The sequence below is a fragment of the Schistocerca nitens genome, chromosome 3, assembly GCF_023898315.1.
Source record: "Schistocerca nitens isolate TAMUIC-IGC-003100 chromosome 3, iqSchNite1.1, whole genome shotgun sequence".
NCBI lineage: Eukaryota > Metazoa > Arthropoda > Insecta > Orthoptera > Acrididae > Schistocerca > Schistocerca nitens.
In genome coordinates, this window is record NC_064616.1 from 912,768,836 (window position 1) to 912,794,328 (window position 25,493).

General features: G+C 40.6%; 1 protein-coding gene across 1 annotated transcript in view; it reads left to right on the forward strand.

The window, feature by feature from the left end:
• Window positions 1-2,069: 2,069 nt before the first annotated feature.
• Window positions 2,070-25,493, forward strand: part of LOC126249481 (uncharacterized) — a 161,009-nt gene continuing 137,585 nt past the window's right edge. The window contains exons 1-2 of the mRNA XM_049951133.1: window positions 2,070-2,207; window positions 13,567-13,704. Coding sequence (XP_049807090.1) covers window positions 2,070-2,207; window positions 13,567-13,704 — 276 coding nt within the window. The remainder of the gene's footprint in view (window positions 2,208-13,566; window positions 13,705-25,493) is intronic.

The window sequence follows — 25,493 nt, forward strand, 5'->3', positions numbered from 1 at the left end:
ACGTGCAGACCGCGTGAGACGACGCTTCATCCAGTCCCAAACATGCTCAATGGGGGACAGATCCGGAGATCTTGCTGGCCAGGGTAGTTGACTTACACCTTCTAGAGCACGTTGGGTGGCACGGGATACATGCGGACGTGCATTGTCCTGTTGGAACAGCAAGTTCCCTTGCCGGTCTAGGAATGGTAGAACGATGGGTTCGATGACGGTTTGGATGTACCGGTCACTATTCAGTGTCCCCTCGACGATCACCAGTGGTGTACGGCCAGTGTAGGAGATCGCTCCCCACACCATGATGCCGGGTGTTGGCGCTGTGTGCATTGGTCGTATGCAGTCCTGATTGTGGCGCTCACCTGCACGGCGCCAAACACGCATACGACCATCATTGGCACCAAGGCAGAAGCGACTCTCATCGCTGAAGACGACACGTCTCCATTCGTCCCTCCATTCACGCCTGTCGCGACACCACTGGAGGCGGGCTGCACGATGTTGGGGCCTGAGCGGAAGACGGCCTAACGGTGTGCGGGACCGTAGCCCAGCTTCATGGAGACGGTTGCGAATGGTCCTCGCCGATACCCCAGGAGCAACAGTGTCCCTAATTTGCTGGGAAGTGGCGGTGCGGTCCCCTACGGCACTGCGTAGGATCCTACGGTCTTGGCGTGCATCCGTGCGTCGCTGCGGTCCGGTCCCAGGTCGACGGGCTCGTGCACCTTCCGCCGACCACTGGCGACAACATCGATGTACTGTGGAGACCTCACGCCCCACGTGTTGAGCAATTCGGCGGTACGTCCACCCAGCCTCCCCCATGACCACTATACGCCCTCGCTCAAAGTCCGTCAACTGCACATACGGTTCACGTCCACGCTGTCGCGGCATGCTACCAGTGATAAAGACTGCAATGGAGCTCCGTATGCCACGGCAAACTGGCTGACACTGACGGCGGCGGTGCACAAATGCTGCGCAGCTAGCGCCATTCGACGGCCAACACCGCGGTTCCTGGTGTGTCCGCTGTGCCGTGCGTGTGATCATTGCTTGTACAGCCCTCTCGCAGTGTCCGGAGCAAGTATGGTGGGTCTGACACACCGGTGTCAATGTGTTCTTTTTTCCATTTCCAGGAGTGTATTTCAAACTCGTTAATCACACAAGCTCCACTTTCCGTTAACATAGCTGCTAATCCTCTCACGTAACTGTCTGAATAAATCTTGATTTTACGTTTTTTCTTATACCTTACTTGGCTGTTCGCTAAGTTTTGAGAGTCTTGCATCACCTTATCAGATGAGTGTGCTGATACAGTTTCTATGTCATCTGTGTTTTGAAGCGAATTATATTTGTTATTTAATGGTAACACAAAGTCCTGCCTATGTTTATTGTTAATATGTTTGTAAGCGCTCCCCTTCGATTTTACAGTTACCCATCTACTGCTAGGCCTCTTGTGAGCCGTTTTAGTCATAGCTTCACTTTCTGGCAATCCTTCCATAGGTTTGGGGATATTAAGACATACCTGATGACCACTCTCTTCCAATTTAAGCTTGAGTCTTCTGTTTTCATCACTCAGAATTTTTGTGTCCTCTCGTAGCTCAGCAATAATTAACAACAGATCATTTTCGGAGGATGAAGCACTGATTTTCACATCTTTGGTTTTTGTTTTACCACGCGATTGCTCCGACTTGTGTGGATTTAATTCATATTTCTCGTACAGTTTTTTTAATTCGTCCTGTAAGAGTCCAATAATTGTAATATATGATAGGTTTTCCGTTTTGATACTGTCGGTCTTCCTTGCTGCATTACACGTACACGTTTCTTGATCATTAAGGGATGCAGCCTTTTGTTTACAATCCACACAGTTCCACATAGTTGCACAATTACCGTCACTTCTCAGGGAAGGATCAACCTTCTGCAACAAAAATGAAATTTATGGTTGCACTGGACACAGACGAAGCCACTTTTAACAGGTTTCGTGCACTTTTTGCAAGATTAACACTGTATAACACTATTTTCGCGATCTTCTATATTCAATACTTCCGCAACTGACGCCATCTTGCTCTCTAGCTGGTGACTTAAATATAGATATGCTTAAAGTCAGTGACTACACAAGAAGTTTTCAAGACATTATAAGGTTTCATGTAACAAATCCAGCAAGACATACAGAAACATCAAGCACATTAATAGAGCATGTCAAATATACCTACAGACAGCAAACAGTTCAGGTTATAAATACTGTTGTTGCAGACCATTTGGACAAACAAATGAACTGTGAGATCACATAAAAACTGAAGAAAATGTAGCAGCTGAATTTAGACAAACTAAGCTTAGAAATCTGAACAGACTAGACTTTTTGCTAAAAGAAGAAAGGTGAGACAATATGTACATAGAGGGCAGTGTAGAAAAGAGCTGGTTCTGAGCACTATGGGACTCTACTGCAGTGGTCATCAGTCCCCTAGAACTTAGAACTACTTAAACCTAACTAACCTAAGGACATCATACACATTCATGCCCGAGGCAGGATTCGAACCTGCAACCGTAGCAGAAAAGAGCTGGGAATCTTTCTGTGGTGTATTAAGAAACCACATAGATGTAGCCTGTCCTAAAATATGCAGAACTATTAGGGGTAAATCAAACAAAAAATGATTCGCCACAGAAGCTTAAAAGCAAGAGATGAACTGATTGAACTCTTTGAAACATATCAGAAAGGAAAAGGTCTGATCATTCATGAGGCTTACAAGTGTAAGAAGAAAGCATACACTAGGATGATAAGAGCATAAAGAAACTGAGCACCTTCAAAAGAAAACTAAAGGAACACCTCATCTGTGGATGCTGGTATAAGGTGAAACAGTACTTGTTGGAAAATCTGTAGGACAGATGTATGTTGAAATGTCAAATTTTCCTGAAAGAAGTAAAAGGAAAACAAAGTGTAGTGCTGAAAATACAGAAGAAAACATACAGACTAAGATGTAGTGTTGTAGTAATATATAAATGTCCTAATATTTCTGTGCAGTGAGTTTAACATAGAAGAACTAAAAAAAAAAATTCTTCAATTCTTCAAACTGTATTATTTATTATTATTTGCAGTATGACAACAAATTAGATTGCATACTTTCCCTATGTGTGCTACACTGATGCATAAATCAGTGCAGGCTATCATATATCACTGAGTAAAAATATTATCAGTAAACATTCCTACAGAATATTTCTTGTATCAAATGACAAATTTCCAAGAACTTTGTTTATTTCTGTATAAAGTTGCAACATAACATATCTAAAATCACTGTAAAACTGATCAATCGACAATAGAATGAAGTTTAACTATAACTACTTTGTTAACTCATATGCCATCAACAGATGAAAATATGCAAAGTATGTTAACTTACTGATTTCTGAGGCTGTAAATTTGAAAATTATTCATATGCTAAAAGTAGATGAACTAAAAATTGTGGCAGAATTTTTATATGGTTTTTCTAGATTGAGCTTCAATCAATGCACACACACAAAGTTTCTACTTTTTCTGTTGTTTGTTGCTGGTACAGTACACCAGCTGAGGAGGTGCACTATTTTTACGGTATACACCTGGCCAAGTTTTACTTTTCCATAGTTTAGATCTAGCTCACTTGTGCAAAACAATTTAATAAAATTCACAATAAAACTATTTACTATTTTTCAATGCCACATCTTTATAACAAAAGGGTGTTCATGATAAAATCCAGCAGCATCCCACTGTAATTTCTTCCCAAGTTGTTGTGGTGTAGCTCTGTGCATAAATGGAACTGCCTAATGTAACTTTCTGTATCTTGGTTCTTAAACAGAAACCAAATTTTACATAAGCTGAACCAAGTGTACCATGAACATGCATGGTCTCTAATTATATAATGAAAAGGAAAGTTGCTACTCATCATATAGCGGAGGTGCTGAGTTGCAGATAGGCACAACAAAATGACTGTCACAAATAATGCTTTTGGCCAGTAAGGCCTTCGTCAACAATAAACACACACACACACGCAAATGCAACCCAACTCACACACACAACTGCAGTTTTAGGCAACTGAAACCACACTGCAAGCAGCAGCACCAGTGCATAATGGGAGTGGCAACTGGGTGGGGGTAAGGAGGAGGCTGGGGCAGGAAGGGGGTGTGATAGTATCCTAGTGGTGGCGGACAGTGAAGTGCTGCAGGTTATACGGTGGTCAGGGGAGTGGTGGGGAGGGGGAAATGCAGAAAAGGAGAGAAGTAAAAAGACTGGGTGTGATTGTGGAATGATGGCTGTGTGGTGCTGGAATGGGAACAGGGAAGGAGCTGCATGGGTGAGGACAGTGACTAATGAAGGTGGTCCACTTGTTTCTTGGCCACAGTTTGTTGGTGGCCATTCATGCAGACAGACAACTTATTTGTAGTCATGCCCACATAGAATGCAGCACAGACAGAATGCACCTTAGCTTGTAGATCACATAACTAGTTTCACAGGTAGCCCCTCCTTTGATGGGATAGGTGATGTTTGTGACTGGACTAGAGTAGGTGGTGGTGGGAGGATATATGGGACAGGTCTTGCATCTAGGTCTATTACAGGGGTATGAGCCATGAGATAAGGGGTTGGAAGCAGGCAGAAGTTGTGTAAGGATAGACGAGTATATTGTGTAGGTTTGGTGGATGGTGAAATACCACTGTGTGTGTGTGGGAGGGGAGAAGAATAGTGGGCAGGATATTTCTCATTTCAGGGCACAGTGAGAGGTAGTCAAAACACTGGCAGAGAGTGTAATTCAGTTTCTTTAGTCCTGGGTGGTAGTTACTTACGAGGGGAATGCTCCTCTGTGGCCAGACAGCGGGACTTTGGGAGGTGGTGGGAGACTGGAAAGATAAGGCGTGGGAGATTTGTTTTGCACAACGTTGGGAGGATAATTACAGCCTGTGGAGGCCTCAATGAGACCCTCAGTATATTCTGAGAGGGGCCACTCATCTCTACAGATGTGATGACCACAGATGTCTACACTGTCCAGAAGGGACTTCTTAGTATGCAACAGGTGGGAGCTGTCAAAGTGGAGGTATTGCTGGTGGGTAGTAGGTTTGATAAGGACAAAGGTACTAATGTAGCCATCTTTGATATGGAGGTCACCATGTATGAAGTTGACTTGTTGGTTTGAGCAGGAGCAGGTCAAGCAAAAGTTGTTGAGGTCCTGGAGGAATGTGGGTAAGGTGTCCTCACCCTCGATCCAGATCACAAAGATGTGATCAGTGAACCTGAACCAGGCATGTGGTTTAGGATTCTGGGTTTTTATGAAGGTTTCCTCTAGATGGCCCATGAATAGGTTGGCATAGGATGGTGCCATGCAGGTGCCCATAGCCATGCCCCAGATTTGTTTGTAGGGAATGCCTTCAAAGGAGAAGTAATTGTGGGTAAGCATATAGTTGGTCATGTTGCCTAGGAAGGAGGTCGTTGGTTTGGAATCTGTCGGGCATTGGGAAAGGTAGTGTTCAATAGTGGTAAGGTCATGGGCATTAGGAATATTAGTGGAAAGGGAGGTATCATGAATAGTGATGAGCAGGGCACCATATGGTAAAGCGACTGGAACTTTGGAGAGTCAGTGGAGGAAATGGTTGGTATGTTTTATATAGGAGGGTAGGTTCCAGATAATACACTCCTGGAAATGGAAAAAAGAACACATTGACACCGGTGTGTCAGACCCACCATACTTGCTCCGGACACTGCGAGAGGGCTGTACAAGCAATGATCACACGCACGGCACAGCGGACACACCAGGAACCGCGGTGTTGGCCGTCGAATGGCGCTAGCTGCGCAGCATTTGTGCACCGCCGCCGTCAGTGTCAGCCAGTTTGCCGTGGCATACGGAGCTCCATCGCAGTCTTTAACACTGGTAGCATGCCGCGACAGCGTGGACGTGAACCGTATGTGCAGTTGACGGACTTTGAGCGAGGGCGTATAGTGGGCATGCGGGAGGCCGGGTGGACGTACCGCCGAATTGCTCAACACGTGGGGCGTGAGGTCTCCACAGTACATCGATGTTGTCGCCAGTGGTCGGCGGAAGGTGCACGTGCCCGTCGACCTGGGACCGGACCGCAGCGACGCACGGATGCACGCCAAGACCGTAGGATCCTACGCAGTGCCGTAGGGGACCGCACCGCCACTTCCCAGCAAATTAGGGACACTGTTGCTCCTGGAGTATCGGCGAGGACCATTCGCAACCGTCTCCATGAAGCTGGGCTACGGTCCCGCACACCGTTAGGCCGTCTTCCGCTCACGCCCCAACATCGTGCAGCCAGCCTCCAGTGGTGTCGCGACAGGCGTGAATGGAGGGACGAATGGAGACGTGTCGTCTTCAGCGATGAGAGTCGCTTCTGCCTTGGTGCCAATGATGGTCGTATGCGTGTTTGGCGCCGTGCAGGTGAGCGCCACAATCAGGACTGCATACGACCGAGGCACACAGGGCCAACACCCGGCATCATGGTGTGGGGAGCGATCTCCTACACTGGCCGTACACCACTGGTGCTCGTCGAGGGGACACTGAATAGTGCACGGTACATCCAAACCGTCATCGAACCCATCGTTCTACCATTCCTAGACCGGCAAGGGAACTTGCTGTTCCAACAGGACAATGCACGTCCGCATGTATCCCGTGCCACCCAACGTGCTCTAGAAGGTGTAAGTCAACTACCCTGGCCAGCAAGATCTCCGGATCTGTCCCCCATTGAGCATGTTTGGGACTGGATGAAGCGTCGTCTCACGCGGTCTGCACGTCCAGCACGAACGCTGGTCCAACTGAGGCGCCAGGTGGAAATGGCATGGCAAGCCGTTCCACAGGACTACATCCAGCATCTCTACGATTGTCTCCATGGGAGAATAGCAGCCTGCATTGCTGCGAAAGGTGGATATACACTGTACTAGTGCCGACATTGTGCATGCTCTGTTGCCTGTGTCTATGTGCCTGTGGTTCTGTCAGTGTGATCATTGATGTATCTGACCCCAGGAATGTGTCAATAAAGTTTCCCCTTCCTCGGACAATGAATTCACGGTGTTCTTATTTCAATTTCCAGGAGCGTAGTTTGAAGGAGTTGGTCCATGAGAGCAGAGATTCTCTCAGTGGGGGCACAGTAACCAGCCACAATGGGGCATCCTGGGTGGTTAGGTTATGGACCTTAGGAAGCATGTAGTAGGTAGGAGTGTGGGGAGTGGTAGGGGTGAGTAGAGAGATGGACTCCAGGGAGTGATTCTGGGATGGGACTAAGGATTTGAGCAGTGAATGGAGATCCTGCTGGATTTCTAGAATGGGGTCACTGTGGCAAGGTTTGTAGGTGGAAGTATCTGACAGTCGGCAGAGTCCTTCTGCCAGGTAATCCACCTACAAAACTTGCCATAGTGACCCCATTCCAGAAATCCAGCAGGATCTCCAGTCACTACACAAATTCTTAGACCCACCCTGGAATCTCTCCCTGGAGTCCAACTCTCTATTCTTCCCTTCCACTCCCCGCATTCCCATCTTCTACATGCTTCCTAAAGTCCATAACCTAACCACACAGGATGCTCCATTGTGGCTGATTACTGTGCCCTACTGAGAAAACCTCTGCTCTCATAGACCAACACCTTAACTTATTACCCAGAACCAACCCTCCTATGTAAAAGATACAAACCATTTCCTCCACCAACTCTCCACAGTTCCTTTCCCTTAACCACATGGTGCCCTGCTCATCACTATTGATGGTACCTCCCTTTACACTAACATTCCTAATGCCCATGGCCTTATCACTATTGAACACTACCTTTCCCAATGCCCAATGGATTCCCAACCAACAACCCTAATTGCCATGACCAGCTATATGCTTACCCACAATTACTTTTACTTTGAAGGCATTATCTACAAGCAAATCTTCATACAGCTATGGACACCTGCATGCCACCATCCTATGCCAACCTATTCATGGACCATGTAGAGGAATCCTTCCTTGAAACCTGGTTCAGATTCATTGCTGACATCTTTGCGATCTAAATTGTGGGGGAGGACACCATATCCACATTCTCCCAGAACCTTAACAACTTTTGCTGCACATGGTCCTACTCAACCCAACAAGCAATCTTCATAGATGTTGACATCCACCTCAAAGATGTCTGCATCAGTACCTCTGTCTGTATCAAACCTACTAACCACCAGCAATACCTCCACTTTGACAGCTCCCACCTGTTCCACACCAAGAAGGCCCTTCCATACAGTGTAGCCACACATGGTCATCACATCTCCAGTGATGAGCGGTCCCTCTTGAAATATACTGAGGGTCTCACAGAATCCTTCACAGACTGTAATTATCCACCCAACCATGTAGAAAAAAAATCTCCCATGCTTATCTTTCCAGTCTCCCATCACTTCCCAATGTTCCACCGTCCGGCCACAGCAGAACATTCCCCTTGTAACTCAGTACCACTCAGGACTGGAGCAACTGACTTACATTCTTCTACAGGGTTTTGACTACCTGTCGTCATGCCCTGAAATGAGAAATATCCCACCCATTATTCTTCCCAACCCTCCAACATGAGTTTCTGCTGTCCAGCAAACCTACACAATATACTTGTCCATCCATACACAACCCCTGCTTCTAACCCCTTACATCATTGCTCATACCCCTGTAAGACACCTAGATTCAAGACCTGCCCCATACATCCTTGCACCACCACCTACTCCAATCCGGTCACAAACATCACCCATCCAATCAAAGGCGGGGCTACCTGTGAAAACAGTCATGTGGTCTACAAGTTAAGCTGCAGCCACTGTGCTGCATTCTATGTGGGCATGACAACCAACAAGCTGTCTGTGCACATGAATGGCCACCAACAGACTGTGACCAAGAAACAAGTGGACCACCCTGTTGTTGAGTACACTGCCAAACATAACATCCTTCATGTCAATGACTGCTTCACAGCCAGTGCCATGTGGATCCTTCCCGCTAACACCAGATTTTCTGAATTGTGCAGATGGGGACTTTCCCTGCAATACATGCTACGTTCCCGCCGTTACCCTCCTGTCCTCAACCTTCTTTATTCACTGTCCTCACCCATCCAGCTCCTTCCCTGTTCCCATTCCAGCACTACACAGCCATCATTCCACCATCACACCCAGTCTTTTTACTTCTCTCCTTTTCCGCTATTTCCCCCTCCCCACCTACCTCTCCCCTGTCCATCGTCTAACCTGCAACACTTCACTGTCCGCCACCCCTACCATACTATCCCTCCACCTCCCCACCCCAGCCTCCTCCTTACCCCCACCCAGTCGCCACTCCCATTACGCACTGCTGCTGCTGCTCACAGTGTGGTTTCAGTTGCCTCAAACTGCAGTTGTGTGTGTGTGAGTTGAGTTGCATTTGTGTGTGTGTGTGTGTGTGTGTGTGTGTGTGTGTGTGTGTGTGTTGTCTATTGTTGACGAAGGCCTTACTGGTCGAAAGCTTTATTTTTGACAATCTCTTTGCTGTGCCTGTCTGTGACTCAGCATCTCCGCTATATGGTGAGTAGCAACTTTTCTTTTTATTACATTGTTACATTCCATCCTGGATTTTCCAATGTCTCTAATTAAATGCTATGTTTGGCACAATTAAACATCTATGCTAGGTCACAAAAGAGGCCAGCTGGTGAAAATCTACCATTTAACAATATTGTTATGTGCATTGTGTATGTATAAACAGCTATCTCACTGAAACACTGTATTGTGGTACTCTTGACTAATCAGTTAAATCGGTTACATATTGTCATTTATCAACACCTCTGTCTGTGTGTGTGTGTGTGGGTGGGTGGGTGGGTGGATGGGTGGGTGGGTGGGTGCATGTGTGGGTATGTGTGTAAGCAACGAAAGTCATTTTTATAAGCATGCAAAGAATATTAAAGATGTAGACCAAAGAGTGTATGAATGTTCTGTTTTCATCAAACCATTTTATATTCTGGCTTGACAAACTGTGTGTATATATACAAGAAAATGGTGTTGAAGATAAATAAGGACTAATACAGAACGTACATCAATGATCCAAAATATTATGTCCACTGCCTGTTGCAAGATTGAGTGACACTTGATTTGTATTGTGGGCACATGTTGTGGTACAGGAAGCATATAAGCAGAGCAAAGAAATATGGGGGATCATACAATTTGCAACTGGGGAACACCACTGACATAAGAAACTTTAATTTATAGCAGATTGTTATGGCTTGGCACCTGAGCATGAACATTTGTGAAATGGTGACAGTGGCCATAATGTGTACTATTGTCATGAACATCTATGGAAAGAAGATGAAGAACTGTGAAACCACAAGTAGACAATTAAGCGTTGGATGTCCAGGCCTCATCATTGAATTTGGGGGTCAGAGGCTTGTCCACTCTGTAAAGCAGGACAGGTAGCAATCTGCAGCAGATATGACAACAGAGTACAACGATAATACAGGACCAAGTGTTTGATAACACACCATTCAGTGTATGTTGTTGAACATGGGACTCTGCAGCAGTCCACCCATATGTGTTCCCATTTTGACCCAATGACATCATCAATTATAATTACAGTGGCCACAAGATCAATTGAGGTTATACTCTGGTTCAATGGAAGCATATTTCCTGGTGTGATGAATCACTATCTTTTTACACCAGGTCAGTGGTCATGTCTGGATACTTCATCATCTAGACAAGTGGCTGCTAAAAACATTTAACACTAACAGACACAGGCAGCTATGGGCAGTATTGTACTATAGGAGACATTCACGTAGGCTACCATGAGTCCTGTGGTAGTAATACAAGGCACCATCCTCCACGAAAACTGTGGACAGTTTGAACATCATTGTGGGCACCCTGCATCCTTTCATGTCTTCCCTGGTGGTGATGGCATCTTCTAGCAAGATAACAGCCCATGTCCAAAGGCAGAATGGTGCTACAGTGATTTTAGTAAAATAATAGTGAACTCACATTGATGTCTTGGCCACCAAATTCCCCTAATCTGAACCTGAGACACTATCATGCATCAGCTCGATTTCCACAAAGCACCAGTTCATAATTTACAAGAACTTCGTGAGCTGTATACAATCATGTGATGCAAAGTACTTCTGGAAACATACCAAGAATTTGTCAAATCCATGCCATGCAGAATTGCTGCTATGTTGTGTTTCAGAGGTGGACTGACATACTATTAAGCAGGTGATCATAATGTTTTGGCTTCTCAGTGTATAACATTCATGCACACACCTTTGAAATGCATCACAGTGCATACACCCTATTGACATCAAAATAGAGTCTCATGTTTTAACTTGAATAGTGCAAAAGATCAATCTTAGTCTCAGCTGACAAGACCAGCACACTCAATTTAAGCCCCAGAATTATGGCTGCTTGTTGAGCACTACCTCAGCACCCTACACCTACTGAAACAGAATCAGTGAAGTGAGAACTTCAGAAAAATGGACTAACAATGTAAGTAAAAGGATAGATTGCTACTAACCATAAAGATGACACATTGAGTTGCAGACAGGCTCAATGTAAAGGCTGTTACACGTTTAGATTTCATCCAAAGCTTTCTTCAGAAAAGAAAACACACACATTCATTCACCCAAGCGAGCACACCTCATGCAAAAGCTTGGACTGGAGTGATGGCCTGAGCTGCTGTAGATGGCAGTCATGTGTGCATGAGGTGTGCTTGCTTGTTGATATTCCAACCTGAAGTTCCCATTGTTTGAAAAATGAACTAACAAAGGCAAAACAAATGTATTCACAGAAGGTAGATTTTCAGCTAAACACAAAAATTTGTGTGTGCAGTTTCTTTGATTAAGACTAGTAAATTTAAACCAGAAAATGATTTATATTTCTTTTGAGTTTGGTTTTCTTCAATTATCTTACATGCACATCATGACAGTACCAGATATGTTATGCACGTCCTATTTTTTTTGTTTTATTGTCAGTCTGAAACTCAAAATATCTGATAGAAATATTTTTAAAAGTAAAATACACTCCTGGAAATGGAAAAAAGAACACATTGACACCGGTGTGTCAGACCCACCATACTTGCTCCGGACACTGTGAGAGGGCTGTACAAGCAATGATCACACGCACGGCACAGCGGACACACCAGGAACCGCGGTGTTGGCCGTCGAATGGCGCTAGCTGCGCAGCATTTGTGCACCGCCGCCGTCAGTGTCAGCCAGTTTGCCGTGGCATACGGAGCTCCATCGCAGTCTTTAACACTGGTAGCATGCCGCGACAGCGTGGACGTGAACCGTATGTGCAGTTGACGGACTTTGAGCGAGGGCGTATAGTGGGCATGCGGGAGGCCGGGTGGACGTACCGCCGAATTGCTCAACACGTGGGGCATGAGGTCTCCACAGTACATCGATGTTGTCGCCAGTGGTCGGCGGAAGGTGCACGTGCCCGTCGACCTGGGACCGGACCGCAGCGACGCACGGATGCACGGCAAGACTGTAGGATCCTACGCAGTGCCGTAGGGGACCGCACCGCCACTTCCCAGCAAATTAGGGACACTGTTGCTCCTGGGGTATCGGCGAGGACCATTCGCAACCGTCTCCATGAAGCTGGGCTACGGTCCCGCACACCGTTAGGCCGTCTTCCGCTCACACCCCAACATCGTGCAGCCCGCCTCCAGTGGTGTCGCGACAGGCGTGAATGGAGGGACGAATGGAGACGTGTCGTCTTCAGCGATGAGAGTCGCTTCTGCCTTGGTGCCAATGATGGTCGTATGCGTGTTTGGCGCCGTGCAGGTGAGCGCCACAATCAGGACTGCATACGACTGAGGCACACAGGGCCAACACCCGGCATCATGGAGTGGGGAGCGATCTCCTACACTGGCCGTACACCACTGGTGATCGTCGAGGGGACACTGAATAGTGCACGGTACATCCAAACCGTCATCGAACCCATCGTTCTACCATTCCTAGACCGGCAAGGGAACTTGCTGTTCCAACAGGACAATGCACGTCCGCATGTATCCCGTGCCACCTAACGTGCTCTAGAAGGTGTAAGTCAACTACCCTGGCCAGCAAGATCTCCGGATCTGTCCCCCATTGAGCATGTTTGGGACTGAATGAAGCGTCGTCTCACGCGGTCTGCACGTCCAGCACGAACGCTGGTCCAACTGAGGCGCCAGGTGGAAATGGCATGGCAAGCCGTTCCACAGGACTACATCCAGCATCTCTACGATTGTCTCCATGGGAGAATAGCAGCCTGCATTGCTGCAAAAGGTGGATATACACTGTACTAATGCCGACATTGTGCATGCTCTGTTGCCTGTGTCTATGTGCCTGTGGTTCTGTCAGTGTGATCATGTGATGTATCTGACCCCAGGAATGTGTCAATAAAGTTTCCCCTTCCTCGGACAATGAATTCACGGTGTTCTTATTTCAATTTCCAGGAGTGTATAAAACTTATACATACATTATCCTTCTTTCAGAAACTGTTAACTATTTTCAATCAACAACATAGATTTCATTGTGTGTTTAGTTACTGTAACTCTTTCATGAGCTCAGCTGACTGATTTGTACTGTTTCACAAACTTTTTAAAATGTTTAGGCTGAAATAATGCTGTGTAAATGTTCTCTTACAGCAAGAAGAAGAAAAAGTAAAGTTACAGGAACTGATTGTAAATAAGAAGGATAATAAAAATGAAGGGATAAGCAAACTTCCAATGAAAGATGAGGATCAAGAGTTGTTATCTGCTTCTGAAAATCCCTGTCTCAGTTTTGTAAGTCATTCTAAAAATATTTTTAATTGGTCATTGATGTGTTCAACTAATACTAAGCTTCACCTTTCTCAAATTATCTTTTTATCCCTATAAATTCTTCCACTGAATAGCAGCATTTCTCCCACAGAAGCACTTGCAACATAATTTTTAGAGACTCTGGCTTCATATTAAGTATGTTTGTGCCTGTTAATCTATTATATATTTTCAACCCCAAGTATTTTGGAGACTGCATATATTTTCAAAAGGTCTGTGGGAAGCATAAAATTATCTTTTTTTTGTAGCGTTGGAAGTGTGGCTAGCACAATTACCTCAAATAATTTTTGTTTGCTGTGTAGGATTATAATTTTGTAAATGTAGTGGAAGGAAACAGGAAGTGTTTGTAGTTTCCTAAATAATGGGCAGTGAGATTCTTTTTGCTGTGCAGTACACATGTATCTGGCAATTTTCTTTTGTAGTGTCAATATCTGAGATGTGCTATTTAAATTTCACCAGAAAACTATACGATACCTAATGACAGATTCAAAATGATATGCTATTTTTCCAATACTCACATCAGAAGCATTTACTACTAGTTCTATAACAACATAAAACTGCGTGAGTTATGTGATAGTAAAGCAACATGAACATTTCAACTTGAGTTCCTATCCACCTTTGGTCCAATAAACTGAACTGTGTCATCTTCATCCATAAGTTGACTGTTATGATGTTCTTTGTGACATTTGAATTTGTTGGTTGTTCTTTATCTGTGTGGTGCATGTGCTCTGTGCATCTTTCCTGTACCTTCCAAACAGCCATTCTCCCACAGTGGCATCAGATGTGATGCTCTCCAGGTTTCCAGAGCACTAGGCGATCCTCAACAGACCCCAGAAAGGCTTTCATCTTGGGAAGCAAGCACAATACACACTTGACATTATTTTTGATAGTATTCTTACAATATTGCATGGAGGCATGACGGCTGGTGGTATACAAGTACAAATCTGTGTGCACTGGTTTATGGTAAACACTGTGCCCTAGTGTACCATCTGACTTTCACTTGATGAGTATGTCCAGAGATTCTGTGTATCGGTTGTGAACTTGGTGTTTTAGTGCGGGCAGTTCAGGTGTTGGAAAAAGTCCTGTTGACACGTGTCTGTGTGGCAAGATTAGAACTAGATCAGATCCAGTGTGCCATAAAATCAAAAAGAGCCTAGGCCACAGCTTCCAGATGAAGAAGAGAAACCTGTTGCAGCAATTTTGATGTCTTATTTTGGTAACACGTGAGCAGAAGTTAGGAAGATACTCTGCACACCAAGTGTGAATGTCACCCATCAGCAGAGATGAAAGCCTTGTTGGGATCTGTTAAGGATGACCTAGGACTGCAGTAAGCAATAGGCTACCACACACCATGCAAGTGCAGGAATATACGCCTAGGTCAGTCTCTCTTGACAGTGTAGGAAATATGCATGGAGTACAAGCATCACACAGATAAAGAATAATCAACAACACTGTGTATCCAAAGGACCAAAGGATATAGTGTGAATTATGACAGGAAACAAGTTCTTAAAACACACCAACACATTCTGTAACAATGTTTCTAAAGAATCTGTGGATATCTGGCTATAGGAAAGAAGTGTTGGCACAAAGGAGACTACAGAAAACAAAGAAGCAGAAACAATGTTGATTTTTCATACCCTCCAAAAGGGTTATTTGGGAAAAAAGGAAGACAGTGGCTTCTAACTCAGTAACGTTTGAGACCCAGCTTTGAATGTGCTGAAAGCACAGTGACAATCAGTGTGGAGATCCACTCACATCACACCTACTAAATGAACTCAGGTGTTATGGTGCACCAATTGAAGACCACTTTGGCAGTGGAGCCATGCCTGGGCACCATGGGCTTGAGATCAACATCAGGAGGTAGGGGATATATAAGATGGCATCCAGTGGAAGACAATCAGTTGTCAAGACCACTTGAAGATGGCAGCAAGTCATCTTGAGGAAATGTCACACCATTTGGATGACACTAACATGGCTGAATACCCAAGAATATTTCATTACTATCATTTGCTAAGAAAGCCTAAAAATACACATCATGTGTCAAGTAAATTCAAATGGATCACTGGAAGTGAGAAGTGTTGTTGAATATGTTCAGAATTATATAATTATATTTAATAATGTTATGAATGCATAAAATAAAGGGCAAATATATGGTTCATTTTAAGACATAAAAATAAATCAAAGGCAGTGTGGTCCACCATACCATCTGAACTGGGTTTTAGAGTCTATAACTACAAAATTTCTAAAATTATGCTTGAAAATTAGACCACTGTAAGTCCTGCACAAATATCAGAGTACCCCTCCACCAAATTTGTTCCCCAGTGGTTTGTACCCAAGAGACTGTGTGGGAGGACCTATGGTTGTAGTGTTTGGAAATCAGAGGTTGTAACATGAATATTACATGAAAATTTGAATCAGGCTCGTATATAACACAATGGTTAAGGATACTACTAATGAAAGCCAGGAAACCAGATTTAAGTCCGATTCTGTCTGAAAATTTCAATTGTCATGACTTATACATTACCTTTCTGATCAATTCATTTCATTTGATCCTCCCTACAAGTCAGTCTCCACATCTCTGGTAACATTGTAAGAAAAACCTCATCTTTAAGAATTGCAAAACTTCTCACACAAAATTTCAACCTCCAAAAGCCTTGTCACCATCTTCTGCAGAAATGAGCAATTCTCTTTCAATATTGCAAGGATATTCCCGAGGCCTTTGTATACAGCTGTTCGTCTTCACACCTGTCCCCAATATGATTTCTTGTGTCGTATCCTCAGATGGTTTTCATGCTTCACAAAGACCTTACCATTAGTTAAAAAGAGACAACCTACACACATACATGCCTTCATAGCCAAGGCCACTAATACTTTGCTGATGTATTGGCCTGGAGGAAGCCAGTTAGAATTCTGGTGGTTGAATATATTTCAATCATCAGTGGAGTGCCAAAGCATAAAATTAAAAATCGGTATTGTGCAGCATATTTTAAAAACAAATGGGTCAATCCAGGTTACGAGGTATGGAGAAGACCATAGACAGATCATTAGACATGTTATGAAGCTGTTACAACAGTAAAGAGGTTCAACCAAAACAAAGACCCTGTTGTCAAGCAGAGGCTGGACATTACCACCACATATGTAAGGGGAGAAGCATAGGAACCTATCAGTGAATCTGAAAGTTAAAACTTATCTATAAGTTATTCACTAAGTCACTGCATTAAAGTAATACATCCACTTACTCAGTGATTATACTGGCCCCAAAATGGGGGATGATACAAATTAGTTGAAAATAATGTTTTTTTTTTTTTTCTTTTTAAGTGTCTCACTGAAGAAGGTTATTCCATAAACAGTCCATCAAAATGTCTCATAATGCCAAAATGGCAGCTAATGATATAAGTGATAATGAAACAGACGATCAACTAAAACTGTTAAGTGGAAGAAAGGTGATCTGACCTCATTGGATGTCTTGATGTTTCCATACAGATTATCTGACAAAACTTGCTAATATCCTAGTAACAGTTGATTGTAAATCACTAAAATGACAAAGCACTCCAACAAATTGGAGAAATGTGCATGATATTCTTATTTTCAAGGACAGAGAAATGATAGAGCTACATTACTATAGGTCTGTATTGCTGACATCAGGCCATTGTAGAAATACAGAAAATGTTTTATGCTAATGTAATTTCTTCACTACATTATAGTGTGGACCTGTACTTAATACCTTTTGTGAATTGAAGGAGATGTCATTAATCTGTCATTTTTGGAAACAAAAACTCTCCTTTGTACATGGATGCTGCAGACAGTTATCATCTAAAACTCTGTCTTCTCTGTTGGTAGCAGTGACTGGGTTTATTCTATCTTCAGTGATGTCCAGAAGTCATTAAGAACAGGTCCACAATGTCATGTAGTGAATAAACTATTAGTTTACAGAATAACAGCCCAGCTTTTTTATTGGATCGAAGACTTTATAGCAACAGAACTTGCCACATAACTCTTAATGGGAGTAGTACAGAACTGCTCCTCATGTGTATGTAAATGACCTAGTGGATAACATCAGAAGCTTTGTAAGGCTGTCTATTGATGCTGTTATTGTGTATAGGAAAGTTGTAATATTAGAACATTGTAGCAAGTGCAGAAAGATCTGCAGAGGGTTGACACTTGGTAAAAGGATTGGTAGTTGGTCCTCAACAAAGAAAATGTAAAATATAGCACAAAATGGGAGAAATGAGCCATTATTGATATATTAGACCACTGATGAGAAATTATGGGAGTAAGTCACAATTTTTAAAATATAGGTATGTGTGTGCAGAGCCAGTTAAAGTGGAATGACCACATAAAGCTAGATCTGAGGATGGAAGATTCCTAACCAAGATTTGTGGCAACACCACAATACACTTTACTGTGACAAGTGAGTGAAACCACCATGAACTATAAAAAGTATCTCTGCCACCATCGGCATAGTTGCGGTTATTCTTTGCATTTGTTTATCTCCTGTTCTTTGTTCATCCTATTCTTGCATAATGAAGCTATTATTGAATATAGGACAATATTTATTGCGAATGAGAGAATAATTCATAGCTCCCATAGTGATGACCACAAAAAGGAAAAGGAATGCAAAGGTAACAGTGGAACATATTGTCAGAGACAATGGATTCATTGATGCAAGCCCCTGAAACTAGAATCAGAATGGAACAAGGCTTACTGCTCAACCCAATATCGCCATCCGTGGCTTTTAATTCACTGAAAAATGACATGGCAGATATAAATATACAAGAAGGGAGTATGTACGTGCGACATGGAAATGTTCAATTTCCTATATTCTGGTTGACGTGATTCCATCTTTGGCTCATACAAGGTGGATGCATATTTAAACAGCACTGAATGTTCAGTAACACTGATGGATCGCATTACAGCAAAGTTGAGCTGCACTAAAGAAAGCTCTCATGAGATTATGTGTGCTGTCACTAGAACTGTGATTACAAAAGATTCTTGCAGGTGAAAACTTGCGTGATAAGACTGCTTCACAAGTGTCCAAAACTGTACATACATAGCAGACCCAGAACTTCTACCTGAACTGTCTTTATGCATCTTATGGCTTTGTGAACTTCCACATCCACAATGTTATTGCAGCACCAACAGACATGCCATTGCAAGATTTAGCAAGTAAACTATTTAAGGGTGGTTTCTCCATATGCAAAAATCGGCAGCAATCAAGACAAGGATGCAGGAGCAGGCAGAGAGGAGGAAGCTGATGCCACTGGTCCTGTAATGTGCACAAATACTTCTCACCAGCAGTATACATTGTCCAAACTCACCATAGATCAGCTGACTGCATGAATGACAAAACTTAACATGCAGATAGACACACACAAATAGCAGATATGAAGTCACAGTTTGAAACAATATGAAGGCTGCCATGCAACAAGACTTGCCAAAATGGTGGTGCTAGTATGATAGGCTGCATTGAAGCTCTTCAGAGCTGTGCTGCTAGATTTGTTATGAGTAGGTTCGATCAGCATGCAGGTATTACGGAAATGCTTCATGAATTCAAATGGGGATCCCCAGAGGAAAGACAAAGTTGTTAACATGTGACACTATTGCAAAAGCTTACAGAACTGATATTTGAGACTGAATGCATATTGAATCTACTGTCACCAACATAAGTTTCCCTTAAGGACTACAAAAAGGGGCTAATAGACAGTCATTTTCCCTTGCTCTATTGCTAGTGGAACAGGAAAGGAAGTGACTAATGGTGGTACATAGAACCCTGTGCCATGCACTGTATGGTGACTTGTGGAGTATGTATGTGTATGTAGATGTGTACAAGCATTTCAGCAACTTTGCACATCAATGAACTCAACCCTGCAGTTACCCAAACTTCAAAGATGGCCACTAATATACATTGGCAACAACACAAGCACCCAGATCAGAGAATGGTGAGGCAGTAGGCAAATGCCACATTAGCAGCAGTCAACTGATCACACCAATTGTTTATACAAGACTAGTTTTAAGGTTGAAAGTTAATGTCCTTCATGAAGTATGAACTTTGTGGAGAACTGTAAATGTTAAGTGTAGAAATCTATTATGTGTGTGTGTGTGTGTGTGTGTGTGTGTGTGTGCGTGCGCGCGCGCGCGCATGCTTGTGTGTTCATGTTTCTTATCGTGTGTGTTCATGTTTCTTATCGATAACGGTTTGGAAGTCGGTGTCTGTCTAAGAAGTGCTGATGACATTGATAGCAACAGTGCAGCATATAGGTATGGTGGTCAACGTTTCCAAGATTGCTTCCTATAGTGATAAATGTTTAGCACTGGGCCAGCCACAGCATCCTGAACTTCACACGTGCGGCATGTGTGGGCCAGGCCACAGGCAGGCCGAGGTCCAGCTAGTCACTTGCCTTTGTTTGGTCCTTCTCGGAAGTACACAGTACAGTGCAACATCTCATTTTGCACTCCAGTTGAGCATATATATATATATATATATATATATATATATATATATATATATATATTTTTTTTTTTTTTTTTTTTTTTTGGGGGGGGGGGGTGTTGGGAGCAGGCACAAGTCTCTGAGTTTGGCAGAATTGCGTTGTCCACGATTCTTTATTTGCTCATGGTATGAAAGACATTTGGAGGTCCAGTGGCAGTTTGCACAAAAAAAGGTGGTCTAGTGATCTATCATCACCCTTGGCACTTGTGGCAGACGTGAGTGAAATAGCCGTGGGAGCATCTGTGCAATAGGAAAAGAAGGGACTGTGCAGCTGGTCGTGGCGGAGGTACGAGTCCTCCGTCTGGCATGGGTGTGTGTGTTTGTCCTTAGGATAATTTAGGTTGAGTAGTGTGTAAGCTTAGGGACTGATGATGTTAGCAGTAAAGTCCCGTAAGATTTCACACACATTTGAACATTTTTTTTTTTTTGAGAAACAATGGATGTTTGCAGCCACTTACCTTTTTCTCTAAGAACTTGACTCGACAACAGCAAAAATGATGTGTAGTTCACTGCATGTTAGATGCTTGCTATTTATTTAGCAATGAAACACTTTCACCCATCTGTCAAAGGGAGACATTTTGCAATTTTTGCTGATCACAAGCCATTGGTAGCTATTTTTCATCATGACAATGATTTCAAGTCACCACATCAATGCAGGCAGGTTAAGTGCCTTGCACAGCTCTCAAGCTATGCATCACACATAGTGGGGAAAGACAAAATTATTGTAGAGTACCTATATTGGAACTGTGATACTTTAAATGATATTTGTTGGGCAGAGATAGTGTTAAAACAACAGGAGGATCCCACTTTACGCTGTGTCATACAGGAGCAGTGAATTGTATTGCAGCTCAGGTGGATGCCAGCACAGGATTTGCCAGACGGTATTTGCTGTGCTGTAGCAAGAGAGAAGCAGTGACTCTACATACTGGAACTGCAGTATGTTTATGAGGTTTCTGGATCAAAGAGAATATTTTTTAAAACTTCTCTAATACAAAACAAGATTTTAGTTTTGCCATTTCCCCCATTTAAAAATGTATGTATATCTGCCAAAGAAATGTACATTTAATTAAGGAAATAATAGATCTAATAAATTTTTTCTATATAAGTAAGCTCTCTGAGATTGTGTTTATCGATATCTGTGAACAAAATTTTCATTCATTTAAAAAATTAAAATTTAATACATTTATCTTTATAAATAAGCTCTGTCAAACATCATCTATCTATATAATTGATTGAAATTTTAATTAAAAAACTCAAACTACATTTCAACCATAACTGTATTAATTTTTTAAAAAGTTAAATTTTTTCTATATAAATAAAATCAAAACAAAATGTACTTGAAAGCTGAGCTATTTCAAAACTTAGAAAATTATTGTAAAGAAAATTGTGGATTAAATTGTGCTGATGTAGATAATTATTGTAAAGAAAAGGGTTAATCAAATGTAACTAGTCAAGATCTAGAGGAATTTATTGATAATTTTAATATTAAAGAAATGAAGAAGACGGAACTAAGATACAAAAATAGAAAAGGACTAAGAACACAATTTGTAAAATGAGAAAGCTAAAAACTTAATAAAGAGAAGTTAATCATGCTGTTTCTAAATCCTGTTGACTGTATCTGTAAAGGAACTTCATGACATCTGTAAAATAAAAACTTTCAAGAATTATTCAAAACTTATTAAACAACAATTAATTGATCTTATAAAAAATCGGAGGACAGTATTAATAATAATGATAATGAATTGAATAAAAAATCTTTAAAAGAACTTCATCAAATCTGTAAAATGAAAAATTTTAAAAATTATTCTACACTTAATAAGCAACAATTAATCGCTCTTATCAGTAAATCTGGGGGGTAATATTAATAACATTGATAATGAGAATTATTTTCAAAAGCTTCTAGTAGATAAATGTCACGAAACTCAACAACAAAAAAACCATCAGAAAAATGTTCCAAATTTCAGTTTGCTAGATGATGATTTTTTTTAAATTCACCTAAATGACTGAATAGAAAAGCTTCTGCTTTTAAATCTAGAATAATAACGTACAAAATTAATAATGTTGATATTATTGTTGAACCACAAGAAGTTTTTAAACAAACTAAAGGTGAAGTAATCAGTAAATTTAGAATATTTTAATGCAAGCAAGAGCAATTAAAGTGAACATGAAATTTTAAAATAATTTTAAAAGACCAGCCAAAATACAAGAATATAATTTTAAAACAAATAATGACGTTTTATTAAGAACAACTAATTTAGAAGATTGCTATCAAAAATCAACAAATAAACTACCAACTGTAATGGAAGAAATGTGAAGAAAAAAATCTGGTTTGTCATTATTTTATATAAATAGTTTAGAATTAAGTGTTAATAGACACACTCCAATTTCTGATTCTTCTTATATCGATTTACCAAAAAAAAATTGAAGATAAAAAAGCTGTAATTATTCTAAAAAACACAAATCAAAAATGTTTCCTTTGTTCATTAAAATCAGCTTTATATCCAGAAAATGAGCATGGAGAAAGAGTTAATAATCATAAAAATATTGGATTAGAAGTAGATGAAATGTTTGAAAAAGAAAAAATTAATTTTCCTGTTCAGTTGACAGATGTTACATAATTTGAAGAGAAGTCAAATATAGTAAAACTTGCTCAAATTAGCACATGTGTAATTTGGAAATCTGCTGAAACCATACAAGTATTTCAGTCCCGATGCTTTCAGTGCACTTTTATATGCTGACTTTTTGTATAAAGTGGAAAGTGCCTAACGCGAAAATGGAAAGCAAATCTTAGAATGTACTTAATAATTCATTGTATTATGCGGAAAAGAGCCTATACAGTACTACTGTATTACAATTCATTAGTTATTCACGACTCTGCAAGGTTGTTACTTTTAACACCTCTGTTGAGCGGTGCAAAATGATGGAAAGAGTTCCAGCACAGCGCGGTGCTGCTGGTGTGGACCTAAAATGTGCCGCTATGTGCAACAACGAATAAGTTAGTCAGTGTTGTTACAGTACAACAAAGGAAATGGTTTGTTCGTCAGCGCTCTCATTGTTGCCTTTCTCGTTTTCCTCATTATTGATGCTCAACGGCATATACAGAAACATTGTTGCGCATTTACCAACAGATTTTACATTGCCCAGTGAGTTCTGTGTAATCTGGAACCGTGTCCAACTTGGTAAATTATTTTAGTCCTAGGCGATTCCGTTTTGATCAAGTTTCACTGTATTTGTGTTAATGTTCACGCTTATGATGAATGATTTTTGTATATCCTCTTTGCCGTACAGAAAATAAACAAGAAAAACATGTTAATCTTCTTTTCATTCAAGTGGAAAATAATTGTTGGTATTGTTTGATGAAAGATTTAACTAGATTAATTAAATGACAGACAACTAACAACAAATCAAAAAGTTATCCTTGTGAAAGATGTTGAAGACATTTTTATTCACAAGAAAAATTAAACAATCATGAAATCGATTGATAAGGACATAAAGAAGTAAAAATAGATATGCCTGTAGAAGGTGAAAAAATTGAATTTAGAACTTATAGTAATTGATATGCGAAACATATTTCAAAACCAAATTTTGTACATACTACTGTATTTTCAGAAATTCTAGTTGCAGTTCTTATGGTAAAAACAATAGTATAATTCAATAAACTAATTTATATTGGAAAGAGTATTCCAGATATTTCGAAAATAAAATGGCTATGATTTTCATTATAATTTTATGGAAGCAATATACCATGAAAAACATTAATTATGTTATATGGATACATATTCGTTTATTTATGAAATAAGAACTGAAGATTTTTATAAAGATACAAACTCAATGATGAACGAATTTAACACAAGTGATTATTCAAAATTTAAATTTTATAGAATATTACAAGTAAAGAAGAAAGTTTTTAGAAAAATTAAAGCTGAAAATTGTGGAAAAATTATGTCAGAGTGCGTTAGTTTATGACTGAAAATGTATGATTATATAGTTGTTGACAAACAAGAGAATAAATCTAAAGGAGTTAAAAAAAATATTGTCAAAACTGAAATTAGTTTAGATGATTATAAATATTGTTTGGATAAAAAATATAGAAAAATCCATGTAACTAGATTATATAAATGTGCACTGCATATAGTTGAATGTAATAAAATTCTTTTAAGTTCTGATGATGATAAATATATTATACTATAAATGTAATTAAAACACCCCCACATGGTCATTACAAATTAGACTCAAATAAGATAATAGATGATAACAATAATTTCTTATGTGAATTAAACAGTTGCTTAGAAGATTAACTAAAACAAATAATGAAATTTAAAAAAAATCAGTATTTAATATTTTTCATGATGTGGTAATTTTTGTTGTACTTTCAGACATACTTTACTAATAAATTTTCTACAAAAACATTCAACTCTTTGATAATACCTTTGTTTATATTTTTGATTATAGCTACACCTCTGAATAAATTTTGAAGAATTTTTAATTCCTTTTTTACAATTTTCACAAGAAAATGCTTTTTTATTCCAATAATTATGAAGTTCTTTTATATGATCATATTTATTTCCTATACATTCATTCTATTTCTTTAATAAATATTTATCTCCTTTATTTATTTTTGAAACTCCTTTTAATTTTCCACAATTGATTTCGACTTAGTCTGCTTGCCATAAATCATCTATTCCAAAAAAAAAATTACATATTTTTTCTCATTGGTTTACGTAATTCATTAATAATTTCTTCATTTGTCCAGTATTTTAATTGATGGATGTAAGGAATTATTTTGTAAAGTTAATCAAAAACACTCACCGAAAGATCGCAATCATTAATTGTTAAATCTCTTTTAAATTCTTACCAAAAACAACAAAATCTTTAAGAATGAAATCATATTCATTGAAACTGTTAAATTTTCTTCGCCTCCAATCAGAAAAGTAAATTCAATTATTTGTTTATCATATACTTTATTTGTAAGTTTACTTAACTCATTTAAATGTGGAGTGGAATCTGTTTTTGAGAAATTACCTGAACATGCCTTTTCTATTTCTTTTATTGTAAAGTAATTAGTTAGATAAGTTTTATTTAGTTGATTATTTATTTAATGTACGGCCAATACAAACCTATCACAAAATTTAATTATATAATGTATGTACATCTTTACATACAAGAAACTTAAGTATGGCTTTACAACTTAACATCCAGTCCTTCAATCCAATGCACTGCATCTGGAGTTGCTATCAGGAAGTTCTCTTCAGCACCGTGATAAGCT